Below are 17,302 nucleotides of genomic sequence, written 5' to 3'. Positions count from 1 at the left end.
GAGCTTGCAGACAGAAATGCTTTTCATTCCTCATGTAACCAACTCCCCTCTTCTCCCCCTGTTGTCTTCCCCGTGTTGATCCCTCAGAGTGTGAGGTTGAAGTGCCCATGTCTGGCCAGTGTGGGCCGTTTGTTTACCTGTGTATATGTTTCTGTTGCCTGCTAACTAAAGGTTCTCCCACGTTAGATCACAAATCAGTTTTTACTGTATTTGACCCTGAAGACTTGCTAAAATTCATTTCACCGTTTTAAGGATTTAAGATTTTCTGTAGCTAAATGTTGTCTTTTATTTTAATCAAACAGTGCCTGCAGCCACCAGCCCATGGTGACAGTGGGTGTCTGAGTCTTAGTTGACTCAGACACCATTTCCTTGTAAGTCAGCCTTTCAGAAGCTTCCCGCCATCTCTTGGCGGCTCTTAAATGCTCAGGTCCCAGCACGCGGCTTTCTTTTTCACTCTCAAACCACATCTTGCCACTCACGCACCATTCATCTGCTGGTCGCTGGCGTGGGAGGTTGAGGAAGCTGGTGTGAGCTCAGGTGATGAGAAGCAAGCCAGAGCCCAGACCCTGACCTGTGCCAGCACGTGGCATCCTCCTCAGCCCACTCTGTCTCTGAGTCTCAGAGGAATGATAGACGTTCTCCAGAGCACTGGGGAAGGACTCGGGTGGCTCTCGGTTTTAGGAATGAAGCAGGATGCTCACTTCCCAGGCCCCCAGAGACCGTGCCGTGTCTCCTGCAGGCCATGCTTGCTGACATGTCATGGAAGCTCAGGAGTCCTGTGTTCCCTTGCCTGCATTCCTCAGACAGTCCTTTTGATCTCATTAGGTTTTGTGGGGGCTGAAAAGATGCAATGTCCTCACAGTAATGGACAGTTCTCACGTGTCCATTAGCCATTGTTAAAGTGTTCATTAGAACCAGAAATGAGACTAGACAGCAAGTGTTACAGGGATTCACCTAAGCCTCCTACTGGCTCTGCCACTGAGAAGGGCATTGGTGGCCACCTTCACTGCACACAGACTTATAGGCAGAGATTCAGCATGTATGATGCATGTCTTGACACAGAATTCCCAAAGGAGGCTGGCAGGGTGGACCCAAGCCAGTGTTAGTCAGGACAGCCGACACTAATTGTTAGGACGTGTATTCAGAGTCAGGCATGGTGGGGGCGTGTCAGACTGAGAAGATAAGAGACCAGTCAGACACCCCATGACACACGTTCAAGGTAGACACTGACACCTCTCTGTGAGGTGGGAATGGCAGAACTGGAATAATCAAGGACACTGCACAGGTTGGGGAGGTCAAGGAAGTGATTTGGTTTCCTGTCAAGCCCACCACCCTCGCCCTCCACCCTGGTGTTTGGGAACGTGAGAACATTAGATTTGCAGATCTCAAGTGCAGGAGTGCAGTCCGGTTTAGTGATCATGGTGCTCCATATGGATCCAGGATGCCTCTCCCAGGTTCTTCTGTTTAGAAGTTTATTCTGTTAGTGGCTGTTAAAGACCTTTCTAGAAAGATCTTCAGCGCTCCAGGGGACATTTATAAGTCACACATAGTATAAGAACTACAGAATTATGAGTAATTTCTTAAAATTTGTTTGTGGATCATTTTTTTTTAACTGACATCAAAAGCCATAAGTATTTCATTCTTCTGATGCTGGGGAGGCAATAATGACCAGACTCTCGCTGACCCCCGGGATGTTCTTAGCCTGGTATTCAAGCTGGAATGTGACAGTAGTTAGGACACACCAGAGGATAGCTGAGACAGTCGTGAGCTGTGGCAAGTGAGCCCAGCATCCAGCTGACAGAATGGCTGTGGAGTTGACCCAGAGGGGTGCAGAGGTGGCATGACCATGACCTTAAAAAACAAGAGCCTTGTCTCTTACGGAATACTGCTGCATATAAAAATTAAATTGGCTTGGGTTTAAAGGCTTTAGTGACCGGAACTCTCTTTATGAGAGTGCTCATCCTCAGGACAGAGGAAGAATCAAGGAGACAGGACTGAAGAGACACCAGGTAGATAGGAAGTACTGGCTGAGGGTGTTCCTTCAGGGCCAAGACTGTCAACCAGGCCACAGATGGAGGCATATTGTTGAGGTCCGTGTCAGTCAGACACACAGTAAAGGTGCTAATCACTCAGACCATCCGGAACTATCAGTGGAGGTATGATTATTAAGGTGTGAGCCAGTCAGACCATCTGTGTTGGTTTATTTTGGAGCTGTCAATCAATTTGACATAAACAGAGGTGTGCTTTTCAGGTTCTGAGGAAGTCAGAAGCAGGAACCTTAGGAGCATATGTAAAGGTGACATCCGGCCGAGGGGCTGGTGTCCCCACCCCGTAGATCCTTAGAGGATCTAGTCCAGAAGGTACTAAGTAACTTGGTAGGTGGCCAGAAGTCTCCCACTGGAAACAAACGAGGGAATGAAGGTTATACAGAAACGGCTCTGTGGCCATCTGTCCATCCCAGTGAGCGGGCACTCACTGACCAGGAGCCATGGGCACAGTGTTGATTGTGTGTCCTGTAGGACTTGGCCTGGTGTCCCACCACGGCCCCCCAGGTCTGCCATAATCCACCAAATCCGGGGAAATCTGGCAGTGGGGAGCATACGTTCCTCCTGGAGCAGGTGTGGGAAGAGCAAGCTGTGAGTCTCCTTTGGCTTGGTGTGTGGTGCTGCTGGGGTCTGCATGTCCCATACCCATGTCATGCTGTCATCCTGTGCCAGCTGATGGCACAGAAGAGCTGAGATGGAGGCAGTGGGGCTCCCTTCTGCCAAACATAGCCTCTGCAGGGGCACAGCCTCTCCTGCTCTCACTGCAGGTTGCCATTTGGGCAACACCTATAGCTTTCCATCGAACAAACCACAACTGCTCACTCTCCACCATCTTTGTGGGCGGCTGCCAGCCTACTGCCCCTGAGTTGAAAAAACATTCCTGCCCTAGAGTTAAAGCCCGTGGCAGAGTGCTGTGACACTCTTGTGTCAGTCACACGATGCATTGGCAATGAAAGCCAACCCCATGGTTCTTGTCCTGCATATCTTACAGCACCTCTGGTTCCTCCCTGCCAGTTACAGCAGTGCCCACTCTGGTGTCACCAAGTGGCCCCCCCGGCTAGAAGCCCCCCACATGCAGGTCTGACGGTTTTTATTGGTACTCTTTCCAAGCCCAGGAAGGAAGGTGTTTCTCTAGTAGGATGAAGAGCAGGGCACAGGTCTCTAAGCCCATGAAGGAAGGTGTTTCTCTAGTAGGATGAAGAGCAGGGCACAGGTCTCTAAGCCCATGAAGGAAGGTGTTTCTCTAGTAGGATGAAGAGCAGGGCACAGGTCTCTAAGCCCAAGGAGGAAGGCGTTTCTCTAGTAGGTTGAAGAACAGGGCACGGGTCTTTTAAGCCCAAGGAGGAAGGCGTTTCTCTAGTAGGTTGAAGAACAGGGCACGGGTCTTTTAAGCCCATGAAGGAAGGTGTTTCTCTAGTAGGTTGAAGAACAGGGCACAGGTCTCTAAGCCCAAGGAGGAAGGCGTTTCTCTAGTAGGTTGAAGAACAGGGCACAGGTCTCTAATCCCATGAAGGAAGGTGTTTCTCTAGTAGGTTGAAGAACAGGGCACGGGTCTTTTAAGCCCAAGGAGGAAGGCGTTTCTCTAGTAGGTTGAAGAACAGGGCACGGGTCTTTTAAGCCCATGAAGGAAGGTGTTTCTCTAGTAGGTTGAAGAACAGGGCACAGGTCTCTAAGCCCAAGGAGGAAGGCGTTTCTCTAGTAGGTTGAAGAACAGGGCACAGGTCTCTAAGCCCAAGGAGGAAGGCATTTCTCTAGAACTCTCCACTGACTCCCAGAACTCCTCCAGGCCATAAATTTTCACAAAACTCTAGCTTAGAGTATGATTGCTTCTTTTATTGAAAACACAGCATAGACAAAAGTGCTGGCTTCCCAGCCTTTTGATTCTTTGTGAAATTAACTTGAGGGACCTTCTGGGAACATTGTCTGAGAGGCCCAGTTCATAGACCCCCCCCCCCCCCCCAGTGTCCACCTCGTGTGTTGTGCAAGGAACCGTTCTCGCGGATGGCTTCTGCAGACCAGCTTTCCCGAGAGAAAGGGCTCGCAGCCACTGCCCTCACACGCGTCTGTCTGTAGTTGAGAAATGTGACACATGTCTGTCCCTCCCACCGTCCTGCTTGCCTTCCAGCTAGAAGGAGGGCAGCCCACACCTGCTGGTCTTCCCTCCTCGCTGATGAGTTGTTAGCAGCCATGGCTGTGACCAGGGGTCTGACTGTTGGAGGAGCAGCCTTTGTCCAGTGTGTGCCACCTGCCCACCTCCTTCTTGTCCTGAGGTCTTCTCTTCACGGAGAAGCCTTCCCTGATGCTGTCACTTCTGTGTTCTGGTGTCTCCTCTGGCTGTCTCCTGCAGTGTTCTAGCAGCTGTGCCCCTCAGCTGTGGGCATCTCCGTCACCAGCAGCAGGTTCCCTGAGTTTGCCCTTGAGACACAAGACCAGACCTAGGCAATAAAGTGGACAACCCTTCTATCTAGAAAGCCCCATGTGTATTGACTGCAGCCATGAGGTCTCTTCCTGCTGAATCTGAGACCTTAAGACTCCACACAGTGATGTGCTAGTGCCCAGCAGGGCCAGTGTCGGGGCCAGCAGGACACTAACTCAAGTCATTCCTGAGCCAGGCTTGGCCACTGTGCTGGCCTAGGGCCATCTGAGCTCTTGCCTTTTCTAGCTCAGGAAACTGTAGTGCCCATCTCTTGAGACTAAGAGGTGCAGAGGCCATGGGCCATGCTCTCTAGCGTCCGTGTTCGGGATGAGGGAGGAGAGGTGAATGGCACCAGGCACTCACTTGGACTCTTGTCTCCACAGATGTTTGGGAACTGGACCTTCGGGACACTGGTGTTCACTGTTATGGTGATCACTGTCACACTGAAGGTGAGTCAGTGGTGTGGTCACACTCGGGCCATACTATGCTAGACTGCTTGCAGCTCTCCCTGAGCTCATGGAATCCTAGGTCCATACTGACGCTAGGTGTCCAGGCCATCTTCTTCAGCTCATATCCAGGACCCAGCAAATGCACACTGCCTCATATATGAACTTCCAGAATTGCCCGAAAGGAAATGAAGAGCTGAGTGTTTACAAAAGGATAGAAATTTTTTTATGTATATGGATGTTTTGTCTGCATGTGTGTCGGTGTGCCACATGGGTTAACAGACGGTTGTGAACTGCCATGTGGGTGCTGGGAATCGAACTCAGGTCCTCTGGAAAATCAAGTCAGATTCTATGAAGAACTTAATTATGAAAGTCTCTGAACCCATCACATTGGGTCTTTAAAAGTATGCAAACAAACTCCTCAAACCATCTTCTCAGGCAGCAGAATGTCATCATGGAAGATGCTTCTCTCTCTCTCTCTCTCTCTCTCTCTCTCTCTCTCTCTCTCTCACACACACACACACACACACACACACACACATATACACAAAACCAGAGGCCCCAGGTGACTTGGGACAACCTGGCCATCCCAGCAGTTTCCTCCTGTGGAAGCATGGGTTTGGGTTGCTGTGGTTTTTCTTGTAAGCTTTTGTAGGCATTCTGCTATCGCGTTTCAGTTTTGCCTCGTTTTTTCGTGATTTTCTGGCCCTCCTTTCTCCATGCCCGGGCAATGGCGCTGTTGACACCTCCTTCTCCTGCAGCTTGCACTGGACACGCATTACTGGACTTGGATAAACCACTTTGTCATCTGGGGGTCACTGCTCTTCTACATCGTCTTCTCCCTGCTCTGGGGAGGGATTATCTGGTAAGAATCCTAAACCCCACCCCCCACCTCTGTCAAAAAGGGCCCAAGAGGTTCTGCACAGCCTAAGGCCTCCTACACTTAAGCGAAAGTTCCTGTTGGGACCTCTGTGTCCCCAGTGTCACAGTGTGTTCTGGGTGCTCTAGCAGGCAAGTGGTTCATAGTGACCTGGGTAAACGGTTGATCCCGAAGTCTGGAAGACACAGAACATGGCAACAGCATACATAGTCTGCTCAGCACCCAGTGAAGGTCGCATGCTGTGTCATGATGCAGTGGTGGCAATGGGGCACCAGTTCCTTGCAGCCTCATCTCAAAATGCCATTCATAGAGACTTGTGTTCCTTGGGGACACAAACACATGTGGCCCATTTTGCTGTGAAACCCTGACTGAAGGACATAGTATCCCCTTGAGCTGATTTTTCACCATGGCCTAAAGCCCTGGAGAGGGCAAGCTCTGTGACCTGAGTGCCTAGGCTAGAGAGTAGTGGGAGGGGCAGCCACACAGAGTACGGCTTGTCTACATCAGTCCTCGCCTGGGTACGCTGACCTTGCCCCAACCCTGGCCAGAGCAAGGTTTCTTCATTCTGCATCATAGCCCTGAGGAGGAACAACTTTAGAAAGACTATCCTAGCCCTCTGCCTGACACTCAGCCAGGGGACCTTTGTGAGGGCTCCCAGAGCCCTGCAGAGGCAGGAACAGCTTTGGGTGTTCTCTAGCCCCCTTGCCCTAAAGCAGAGAGCCAGAACTGAAGTCCTAGGAGGCCCTAAGTCTGTGGGGAGGGGGGGCTACGGTGGGGGCCTGGGACCTAGGGCCTGTACATCTCAGGACTGCTGCACCCTCTTTTCTGAGATGTTGGTATAAGCAATGGGGACCTTCCTAGCAGCCCCGGCACCCCATCCCTGAGCATCTTCACCCCTCTCCATTCCATTCTGATCGTCACCTTGTGTCTAATGCAGTCTGTGTAGCCTTGAAGGTGGGGCCTTACTCTTTCCCTGGGCTGTACGTGGTGCCAGGAGATGGAAGGTGATTCCCAGGTCTTGGGAGGAAGCAGGGAGCATGGAGCCAAATAAGCCATCGTCAGCATACCAGGAGCTACCCCTGTTCCTCTGTCTCCTTGGGAGGGAGACAGGTGTTCAAAGCATTTGGTGGCCTCTGGGCCTGCTGGTCAACGGTCCAGCTGCCCGTGGGGATGCCGCTGCTGGTGTGAAGGACGCCCAGATGCTGACCTGCAGCATCCCCGTTTCCTGTGGGAAGCCAGTCTGCAGTTCCTTCCTCCCGATGCACAGGACTGAGAGCACCGAGAGTGGCGAGTTTGGGACCGGCATCCTTCCTGGCCAGGCAGCGTCTCACCAGCGTCCTCTCTCTCCTCCCAGGCCATTCCTCAGTTATCAGCGGATGTACTACGTGTTCCTACACATGCTGTCCAGCGGGCCTGCCTGGCTGGGCATCACACTGCTTGTCACTGTCAGCCTCCTCCCTGATGTCCTCAAGAAGGTCCTGTGCAGGCAGCTGTGGCCCACGGCAACGGAGAGGACTCAGGTATGGAGGCTGCCTAGCCTGGCCAGCCACTTTCCTCTCCCTATCTTGTGATTGGAAAGTTACTAAGAGATGGTGAAAAAGGTCTGGGCATCATAAAACTGAGCAGCCCACACCTTTCTAGTTAACTCTGCAATGGCATATGTGTTAAGTGTTATATGAGATAAAATTCTAGGTGAAAAATGTTTAATTTTTTAGGCCTGAACAACCAACTGAAAAGTAAAAGAAATGAGAACAAAAATTAATAGAAAAAAAATTATTTTCTGTAAGTCCACAAAAAATGTAATTAATTGTTACTTCAATCATTGAATTATACAGTGGGCTGTTGCCCCATGATATGGCACCTACTTAGCATGTTACAGAGCCTAATTGTTCATTCCCTAACTCTGTAGGGAAAAAAACAGATTGTTATGTCAGTTTTAAGGATGTTGGATTTGATTTTGGCTCAGTCAGCTTTACAAGAGGAAGGAATTATGGGGACACTGCTTCCCCCTCCCAAACTGGCCAGCAGGCTAATGCCCGGCAGGACCCTGCCACCAGGGTGTCTGGGGGTTCACCAAGACACAGTTTCAATTTCAACCGTGAAAGTTTTAATCTCTGGATGAGGCAAGGCTGTGGGGTCTGCATGTTCAGCAACCTCTCCTTAACTGTTTGCAGCCTGACAACACAGGGCTGTGTGCGCAGAGGGACAGAGCTGCACAGTTCCTGCAGGAGAGAGCCAGTCCTTCAGTACCTGGCTGTACCTGCCACCCACGTGTGGAACCTGAGTCTAGCGTAGAGCCAGATGGCCTTGTTTGGGGTGGGAAGCAGTTACCCCTACCAGGGGACTGGTGAGCTCCACCCGCCAACCCCACCTTCTTGGTCATCCTTCTCGGGACTCGGTGCCGCTGGTTCTTCCCTGCTTTATGCCTCCTGCCACAGTTATATAATCTGCTGTTAGAGCTCTTACCCATGCCTCTGTTCTTGGGCGTGGACCTGTTCACCCCGTGCTGCTAGGAGCAGTCCCAAGGTAGTGCCTCGCAACATAGTGATGCCAGGCAGTGCTAACTCTAGGGCTGGGGACCCCTCAGCTCACAGAGTGAGAGACAACAGGAAGGGTTACCCACCTGCCACTGAGACCCACCATCACCACCTTCTTCCTGACCCTCCACCCCAACTCCCCCCCCCCCCACACACACACACACAGAGCAGCTGGTCCTGGAGCTGTCAGTGCTCAGCTGCTCTGGTTTCCGTGGGAATGGCATTCATTGTTCCTAGCCTGCAGTCCAGCCTGTAGGAACTGGAAGGGTGTCCAGTGACTGTCTTCCACACAAGCCTGAAGTCTTTGCTCTTCACAAGTACAGCTCCGAGGCTGACATGTGTTCTCCTGACATCAAGCAGTGTTGCAGTAGACACGACACAGTGGTTGCATGGTCATAAAGATTCTCTGTACCCAGGGATACATGGACACTGTGTTCACAGTACCAGGACACTGGATGAGTGTGTTTTTTAGGATGCCTTACGCACAGAGGTGCTCTGTTCATGACAACGCCCCCTGTATAAGGACAGAATGAACACGCATGCACTCCTCATGACCACTCCCTGTGCATGGGGATGTGGGAGCACACATCCAAGGCAGTGTCTTGACACTTGGGACACGGGGACACATAGTCATGGCAGCATGTGTGCATAGAGTTCTGAGCCCAAAGAGAGGCACAGCTCAGGACATCTCCTGGGTTTCCTGGCTACAGCATAGCTGTGGTCTCAAAAGCACATTCTGCCTGAGGCCCACATGTTGATGGACTGTCAGGTGTTTGACTTGATGCATTTGAGCAAAGAGTTCGGCTCTGCAGGGTAGCAAGGGCAGCTCCCTACAGGACTCCTGAGATTTGACTTCTACTGTGGAACTCTGCTTTGCAAGAATCTTCTGGAATGGCCTTAGAATGAGGAGCTTTCCCATCCCCTCCATCAGTGGTGAAGTCCATTGCTGTGTTGAGATTTGAAGCCTATAAGAAGTGTCTTACTATAAACTGTCCCCAGTTGCAGCACAGGAGGCATAGAGCTAGGAGGAGGCAGGTGTGGACCAGGGTAGGGAGGAGTGGGCCAATGGGGTCCTGGCCTGGCAGCGCCCAGACGCTAAGGCAGTGGTGTTACTGTGAGCTAGGATGTTTGCCTGTAACCAACTTACCTCTTGTCTCTCTCTCCTGCCTTCCTGGCCCTCCACTGCTTTGCCTAAATAACCACTACTTGTTCAAACATTCTGCGTGCGTGGGCTCCGGACTGCGGCCTGCAGGCCAGGAACAAGTGCCTTTCTGTTGAGCAACCCACCGTCTTTATGCTTTCCCAGACCGCCAGTGGTCTGAGTTTCTGACCAACAGGTGACCATCTCTACCTTCTTGCATGCTGGGGTGATGGCCACAGGACCAGGTGGGAAGAGCTTAGCGTTGAGGCCACCCAGTGTGCTCCCTGATACTGTCACTCATCACAGTTACTTCGTCAGGTGACCCGGCGACAGTGCCCCACCCGCGAGGGGTGCACTAGTCATGGGCTTTGTCTTCCTTCAGCAGAGGCTCACAGCACCTAGGGCGTCCACAGCCTTCACCATTGCTTGACGCTGGTGGCTCAGCCCCTAAAGCACCTGACAGTCAGGCAGGCCACACACACAGTCCAGCTTGAGCAAGGTGACCTTAGCATGGCCCTATTCTCCCAACATACCCACCTCTAGGGTCCCACTCTTTAGTGTGGAAACTGAGGCTGGCCAGGAAGAGTACATTGTGAGGTGAAGTCACAATCCCCCTGGCCTCTACTTACCAGATTCCTGTTCTACTTTTCAAAACAAAAACCCTTTGATGTGCTGCTTTTAATGACCACCGTGGCAGCACAGATCTTCTCCCCAGGGCCCTTTCCCTAGGTGGCTGCTGTAGCCAGTACCTGCTCCTCACAGCCAAGAAGTCAGAAGCAGACAGCATCATCACATAGTGCTGTGACATTGTGGCTGAATTTCCCTGTACCCAGATACGACAGCTGCATGTGCTTCATTGGTGAGGCTTGGAGGATTACCTGCATGGGGTTCCTGCTTCACCGGGGCTTATGCCTAAGAGACGCCCAAAGCAGAAAAAAAGCATTTAACATCTATATACCTTAAACACCATATTTAACAAGATGAGACATTTTGAAACAATGGCAACCAAAAATGTTTTTAACTTCATGTCATAAGATCCTTTAGACTAAATTACATCATTCCAGCTGCTGTTTACACTCTTGAAAACATTTTGGAGGGAACTTTTAGGAAGACTAAAATGTCAGAAGGACTTTGTAAAACATTACATATGCCAACTCAGGCCGCAAATCCTGTTCCTTGTTGACGAAGCTTCCTAAGCATTGAGTTTCTTAGACCTGTGCAAAAGTAGACTCCAGCCGCTGGAGAGGTGGCACTGTGGTCCTGTCTGCCCCCAGGCATCATAGCAGACCACGCAGGCCCTGCCACCGTACTTCAGGCACAGCAGCACGGTCGTTCCACAGCTCTCAGTGGGGCCTGATTTGACTTCAGACATCTGGGGTTCACTTTTATCCTGTTCCTGGTACAAGGCAAGCGTGACGGACACTGGGCATGTTATATATCAAGCTTGTATATATAACATTGTGCGTGTCTTCGCACCAGTCTCTTCGTCCACACACTTGCAGCCTGCCTTCCCGCCCATCCCTGTGCCTATGTGGGCAACAGCGCCATCCTCTGGCTCCTTCTCCTACTGGACACTTGCCAGTTCCACCTGCTCCTCCGCCATCCGGCCTTCACCTCCTTCAACTATGAAAGCTCCCTCATTCCTCGGCCCTGCGAAGCTGGTGAATGAGGACTGGGACGTGCTTAAAAGCTGCACCACGCCAGGCCAGGAGCCAGCAGCCTTCAGGACATGGCCTGTGAATGTCCTGTCTGCCAGGCAGGTTGTGCGGAAACCACTGTTCACATACCAGTGGCTGCAGAGGAGGCGGCACACAGGTGCCCATGGCTGGATGGAGAGCTTTGCAATTCTGGACGCAACCTCTGCTGGGAGCAGGAACTTGTTAGGACCTTGCAACTGGTGGCCCTCTCCCATGGTGCTGCAACTTGCCCTTTGATCTTGCCATTCTTCCTTGGGTGCAGACTTCTTCGAATGAACCTGTTCAGAGCCATCTGTTCCCCTAGAGGAAGCTTTGTACACCTTTGTGGACAGGCAGCCCCTGGAGCCAGCTCTGGCCACCTTGATGGCGTCATGACTGATATGTGATATGACCCTGCAAACAGAGCTCATGGTCTGCCATGGTTGAGAGCATGGGGATGGCCTAAGTCAGTGTAAATGTGGCCTTGAATCTGCAGTAGCCAGGGCACAGGTCCTGGCCTCCTGTGCTGGCCTCCTTGCAGGCAGCAGCTCAGTGTCTTTCCTCGCCCTTGCAGAAGAGCACCCGATTCAAAGCATCGGCCGATGCCACTTCGAGCAGCGACAGGCCCCTGCTGAAGGAGTTCTTACCGCAGCCAAGACGTGTCTAGCCCAACGCTGGGTAACGGTATGGCTGCCTGCTGGGCACTGGGCCGGTGTGCTGTGGTTCTCAGACTGTCTGCTCCTCCTCCAAAGTTTTGCTGTGTTGTCCCCTCCACCCTCCTTTTTTTAAAAAATAAGAGTGACTTATTCTGAAAACAAACTATCATTTTTGCACACACACACACACAGACACACACAGGTAAGTGGCACGCTTGACAGTGAGCTAAGCACATAGGGAAAAAGTTATACACATGTGTGTATGCACATGCAAATGACACGTGACCAATATGCCATGCCCACTGTTGCCTGACAAGCAAGCTCCTGTCCTTGTGATAGACACAGCTTCACTTAAAGGCTCCTTGGGATAATCCTGTCTTGAATTGGAAGTAAGGTTTCACACGGCTGCACTGGGCAAATCCCAGTCAGTGTCCAGCTGAGACTGTTAGCTGAGCACACAGCTGTAGTCATAGTGCTCACCTGAAGGTAGTGTGATCCGGGGATTGTCGCCCTGGAGAGAGATCTGCACTGTGCAGCCTCTCGCCCCGCCCTCCTGGCTGCCCGCTGCTCTCTGTGCATGCTGTGGCTTTCCATAGAGGCAGCACCGGCCAAGGGCATGATAGCTTGTTGTTGTCAGCATGACACTGACCCCAGTGCCTGTCAGGCTAGGACATACTAACCTGCACAGGTGAGTCCTGTCTTCCTGGGGTGATGGCTAGCACCTTAGTTCAGGAATCCCTGGGGACTTTGATAACCACACATGCCTGTGGTCACAGGGAAGAGGCTCAATGAGTTTAGCACTTTATCCCGCTGCCCTCCTAGGTTGTCCCTGGCATGTGGGATGGCCCTTCTTTTGGTACTCAGACAGAGGGTGTTTGTTCCCAGACCTGAATGCGAATTGCCTCCAGGTACAATTCGTATGAGATGGCCCCTCATCTGCCCCTTGGGGTGACCTAGTGGTCTGAGGTAGGCTGGTGAGGCTGAAGCCACGTGGGCAGCTAGGGCTTCCTCAGAGGTTCTGGGACTGATGATGGGTTTTCTGTTCTTTTGGCAGAACATACAACTTCGGGACAGCGTTTCAGAATTCACCCCTCTGACCTCTTTGCAGAGCTGGGGTGCTCGGGGCACCAGACCTGTGGCTGCCCAGTGCAGCTCCCCCTCTGGGAGAGTAGTGTGCTCGAGGTGGGAGAGCGAAGAGTACACTGTGCTCCCTCCCCACCCAGGCCTTTCCCACAACACGAGGTATGGGTGCTGTGGGTCCAGCCTGGAAATGCCCACTTGATGGACAGACGGCCTTCTATCCCAGCCTCTGAGAGCTGTGTCCTTGGATGCCTGTGTGTGCCTGCACCTACCCCACCCCTCATTCTCAAGAAGGTGGAGGTGGGATCACAGGTGCCCACTTAGGCACAGCACACTGCAGTCTGGGCTGAGACAGGCATCATTGTTCTAGGCCTGGTGACCGTACAGACAGTTGGGCTGTGGAGAAGGACATGATGCTTGGCTTCACCTTAAGCGTTGCAGCTATGAAGCTGGCCTTGCCAGGCCCGAGTATCCACCTTCTGCTGTTGTCATCCTTTGCTGCACTGGAGGAGAAGACCCTGTCCTTTTCTGCAGCCTTGTACATCCCGCACACGGGCTTGGCTCGTGCTGCATCCTGATGTTCTGACCGTGTGTTTCCTGTGTAAACCACCCACACTTCCCATGTGGAAGTGGCCATATCAGACACTAAGTGGTCTGCGTCTCCCGGACCCGTGGCCTTGCTGTGCTCACAGTCCCTGTCCCCTCACGAGCCATTTCCCTGGATCATGTCTGAGTCTGTTTGATGAGGAGATGCTGACCCTGCACATTGGAGCTTTGGAAGGTGTCAGAGTCTCCTTCCGGCCGCCGGCTGCCTGTGGAAGATGACATTTATGTATATGGAAGTCACACTGTTAAAATCAGGGCTCTCAGGAGTGTCATGATATCCACCACATCCCAGAACGATGTTAGTTTACCTTATTGGAAAACATTTGTTTCGGGGTGCTGGGAAAGGTGGAAGTTTGGGGCACCCAGGCAGGTATTTATCTCACCCAGAGGTGAGTCCCATACCCAAAGCTGTCTGGGCCAGTGTGGACTCACCCATTCTAGTCTGCTCAGCCTGCCTCCCACTGGTGCCACACAGATCCCATCCAGGGCTTTCCCTGGCGTGGACAGGCCGTAGGAAGGCCACTGTACTGTGAATCCCTGCTGCTTCCTGCGCTGGAGTTTCTGTTTCTAGTGGAGCGTCCGACAGAGCTGTAACAGGCCTAACAGAGGGAAGATGTTGCAGAAAGTGCCAGCCCGAACTTGGGAGAAAGCCATCCCCATCCCCGTGGAATCGTGTGGTGGACCTGGGGCCATAGTGAGGGTCACGGTCACTGGAGAGCCTGCAACCTGGGAAGCACAAATTTTGTTACACAATTATACAAGGTTTCCCTCCAAACAGTGTGCTTGAGCTGGGGGACCAGCCGACAGTTGGAGCAGTTATTGGACCTGGCAGCTGGAGGGCCGGGTGAACATAAACACCACACCAAAGATGGGGGGATGGCCTCGAGCTGTGAACAGACAGAAGAACGCACAGCTCCACTCAGGGCTGTCCCTGGCTTCATACACCCTCATGCCCGTTCACCCTCCTGCGTTGCCATGTGTCAGCCCAGGATTGGAGCCCCAGTCCACACTAGCCCTTAAGTAGTGGTGTGTGCATTTTTACAGCCCTTTTTAAGAACCCGAAACAGGTACCAGTATAATACCTGTGGGGAGGGGCAGGTTCTCTGTATGTTTAGTTAACAAATTATTTGTAATGTATTTTTTTAGGGATCTTAAAATTGCCTTTGCACTGAAGTATTTTCATAGCTGTTTCTATGTCTCTTCTTCATTTGTTGGTGTATCTTCTGATTTTTAAGTATGTTTTTAAAGCTTTCACTTTTTAAGTTTAGGAGGTTTTGGCCACTTTAAATGCTGGTGAGCGTTCCGGCTGAATGTCTCCGTGTCTCCGTGTCTGATGGGTGAGCCTCCTGGTTCCCCTCCGTGCCTCTCTGTTCCATGGTGTTCCTGGAGAATGACCTGTTGAAGGCATGCCGAGGGTGTAACCATTGTCTCTTCTTGGTTTGTCACCATCCTTTGCATTTTCTGTTTTTTTATTTCCATCCTCAGCCTTAAACACAGAATATTCTTCCTGCAGGCTCTACATTCTGCAACCCAGTCTAGGTGTGAGGACACTCTCTCACACCCTACCCCCCATAGCCTAAGTTTACATAGGAACACCCCAGGCTTTGTGCACACTCCAATGTTTTTTAAAATTGTGCTTAGGAAATTACCACGTGAAGGTGCCTAAGAGTTTGAAACAGATGAGGGCACAGGTGAAATGCAGAAACGAGACCGAATGTGAGTGCAGAAGATGTTCCTCCCCACCTCACAGTGGTTGCTTCTTACTTTCCTTAAAGCCAGTAACTTTAACTCAAGTGAAGCATCTTCTTAATTGTGTTGCACATGTAACGTATGTTGGCCAGAATTCATGGTTCTGTTACCTACAAGCAGTTCATCTCATGTATGTACCAGGAGCCCTGGCTTCATATGTGTTCTCTTACTTTCCCACATACTTCCTGGCCATTTACAAGCTAGTATAAACATGTATACATATGTGCACACACACACAAACACACATGTGCATTTTCCTTCCAGCCTCCATTCTGGTAGCTCTGTGCAGAGATTTTGCCCTCTGCAACCATCAGGCTCCTTACATTTACACACACACACCATCAGGCTCCTTTCAGTCAGGCTCCTTACATTCACACACACACACACACCTAGGAAGGATGCTTGGGCTGTGGGTGACAGCAGTGCTGGACTGACCTGAGGACCTCCCTCTGCTCCCTCAGCCCAGTCAGCAGGATCCAGGCTAACCAGCGCCAAGCCGCATGCCACCCTGAGTGCGGGTGTCTACCCCTCCATTATGCTAGCTAGGAAAACATGACCCTCAATCCCAGCGATCCATTCCTGAGTACAAGCAGACCAAAGGCCCGCCCAGGGAACTCCTAGATGGGAGGAGGCTCTGAAGGCTGAGGTAGCAGAGTGGGGGGATGACACCGCCAGGACTGGAACCATGGGGTGACTTTGAGTGTCTCTCCTGAGAGCATTTCCTCTGGTGGTCTGGAGAAAGCTCCAGCCTGGGCCTCTGAACTCAAGCTCAAGGTATGTCTGCACTGACTGGTACTGGACTCAGCCAACCACATTTATTTCATCTTAATGTAATTCATCGGCAATGCCACAGAACAGCAGGCCCTTGTGTTCTACATTTCTTTTTGGAAATTTCCCACATACGACTGTAAAAACAGGAAAAACAGTCCCTTGGCGAATGCAATCCTTTGTGTGAAGAGCTAGAAGACGGGTGAATAGACAGAGTGGTTCTGATGCTGTTGTCTGAACAAAGCTTTAACGAAGAGGTGTGTGTTGGAAGTGTTACGAAAGTGTGCTTCTAATTTTGCAGAAAAATGTCTATCAATTTATATAGCTTTATTTTTTACCTTATCAAGAGATACAGAATTTTAATATGAATATATTGTCTTAATTCATGTTTGTCTGCATTACCACTTAAAATGTCCATCTACAATGTAATGTATGAATAAGAGAGAATCAAAGAGTATTTAACATGAATGGTTATCTGTAGCTGTCATCATCATAAGTACCGGGATTTATTTTAAATTATCAAATATAGTAAATACATTAAACATGTCATTCTCCAACACTAATGTTTAACTGGTAGCCCAATAACCTGCTTTGAAAAATTAAATTGTGAATTAAACCAGATCAGATGTCTCTTGAGGTTTATTTTGTGTGCTGCTGTGGACTCTTCCAGTGATTTCTGTGGGCAGTCCTGATACACTGGGTCTTCCCGTAGGAGACTTCGTTCCAGTGACTGAAAAGATGCACGTCTCTGTTTTCTTACAAATCTATGTAGTATGCAGTTGCTCACACACTTTCTACTAACAGAAACCATGGTTCAAAGCACACATGTCTGTTGGGCAGGAGGCCACACTGTATGGGTATTGTGAGAAACAGAATCTCTTAGCTTTACTGAAGAGGGGGCAGGGTACTGGCATGATCGATACTACACCTCCATCCTTGAGCATATGGGGGCTGTAAAGCTACACTATGACGACCGTGGTCCAAGGCCTGAGGGAACATGTTGAATATACCTAGAACAAGAAACTTAGCATCAGAACCCCCAGTGTCATAAGTCTTCCTCACCAGCCCTCCTGTGTACCCCAAAGCTAGTCTTGTACCCCACCTCTAGAACACTTCCCCTTTCCTTTTTCTTCTGTAAAAATTGGGGCTCGGCCACCCCAGTCCCACTCTCAGTTGAGCAAGCAGACTCTGGTACCATGTGAGGAACCTACAGAGCGCTCCTGAGTCTGCTCCTCTAAGCTCCTCACTGCCTGGCACCCCCTGCAGCTGGGTGTCCTGGATGCTGATACTTCAGACAATAAA

General features: G+C 51.0%; 1 protein-coding gene across 6 annotated transcripts in view; it reads left to right on the top strand.

Annotated features, from left to right (window-relative positions):
* Atp11a (ATPase phospholipid transporting 11A) overlaps positions 1 to 16,615 on the top strand; it is a 106,015-nt gene extending 89,400 nt beyond the window's left edge. For 2 of the 6 annotated variants that reach the window (XM_041673611.1, XM_041673609.1), the window contains 5 exons: positions 4,845 to 4,910; positions 5,669 to 5,772; positions 7,142 to 7,307; positions 11,716 to 11,825; positions 12,852 to 12,984. In XM_041673611.1, coding sequence (XP_041529545.1) covers positions 4,845 to 4,910; positions 5,669 to 5,772; positions 7,142 to 7,307; positions 11,716 to 11,808 — 429 coding nt within the window. In that variant the 3' untranslated portion in view covers positions 11,809 to 11,825; positions 12,852 to 12,984. Of the gene's footprint in view, positions 1 to 4,844; positions 4,911 to 5,668; positions 5,773 to 7,141; positions 7,308 to 9,576; positions 9,662 to 11,715; positions 11,826 to 12,851 lie in introns of all 6 variants that reach the window. The other 4 variants (XM_041673612.1, XM_041673610.1, XM_041673608.1 and 1 more) reach the window with 2 other exon arrangements.
* Positions 16,616 to 17,302: the final 687 nt, after the last annotated feature.

The sequence above is a fragment of the Microtus oregoni genome, unplaced genomic scaffold (genome assembly GCF_018167655.1).
Source record: "Microtus oregoni isolate MIOR12 unplaced genomic scaffold, Mior012 000024F_ref0000369, whole genome shotgun sequence".
NCBI lineage: Eukaryota > Metazoa > Chordata > Mammalia > Rodentia > Cricetidae > Microtus > Microtus oregoni.
Note: the sequence above shows the minus strand (reverse complement) of the source record. Positions and strands in the feature narration are given on the sequence as shown.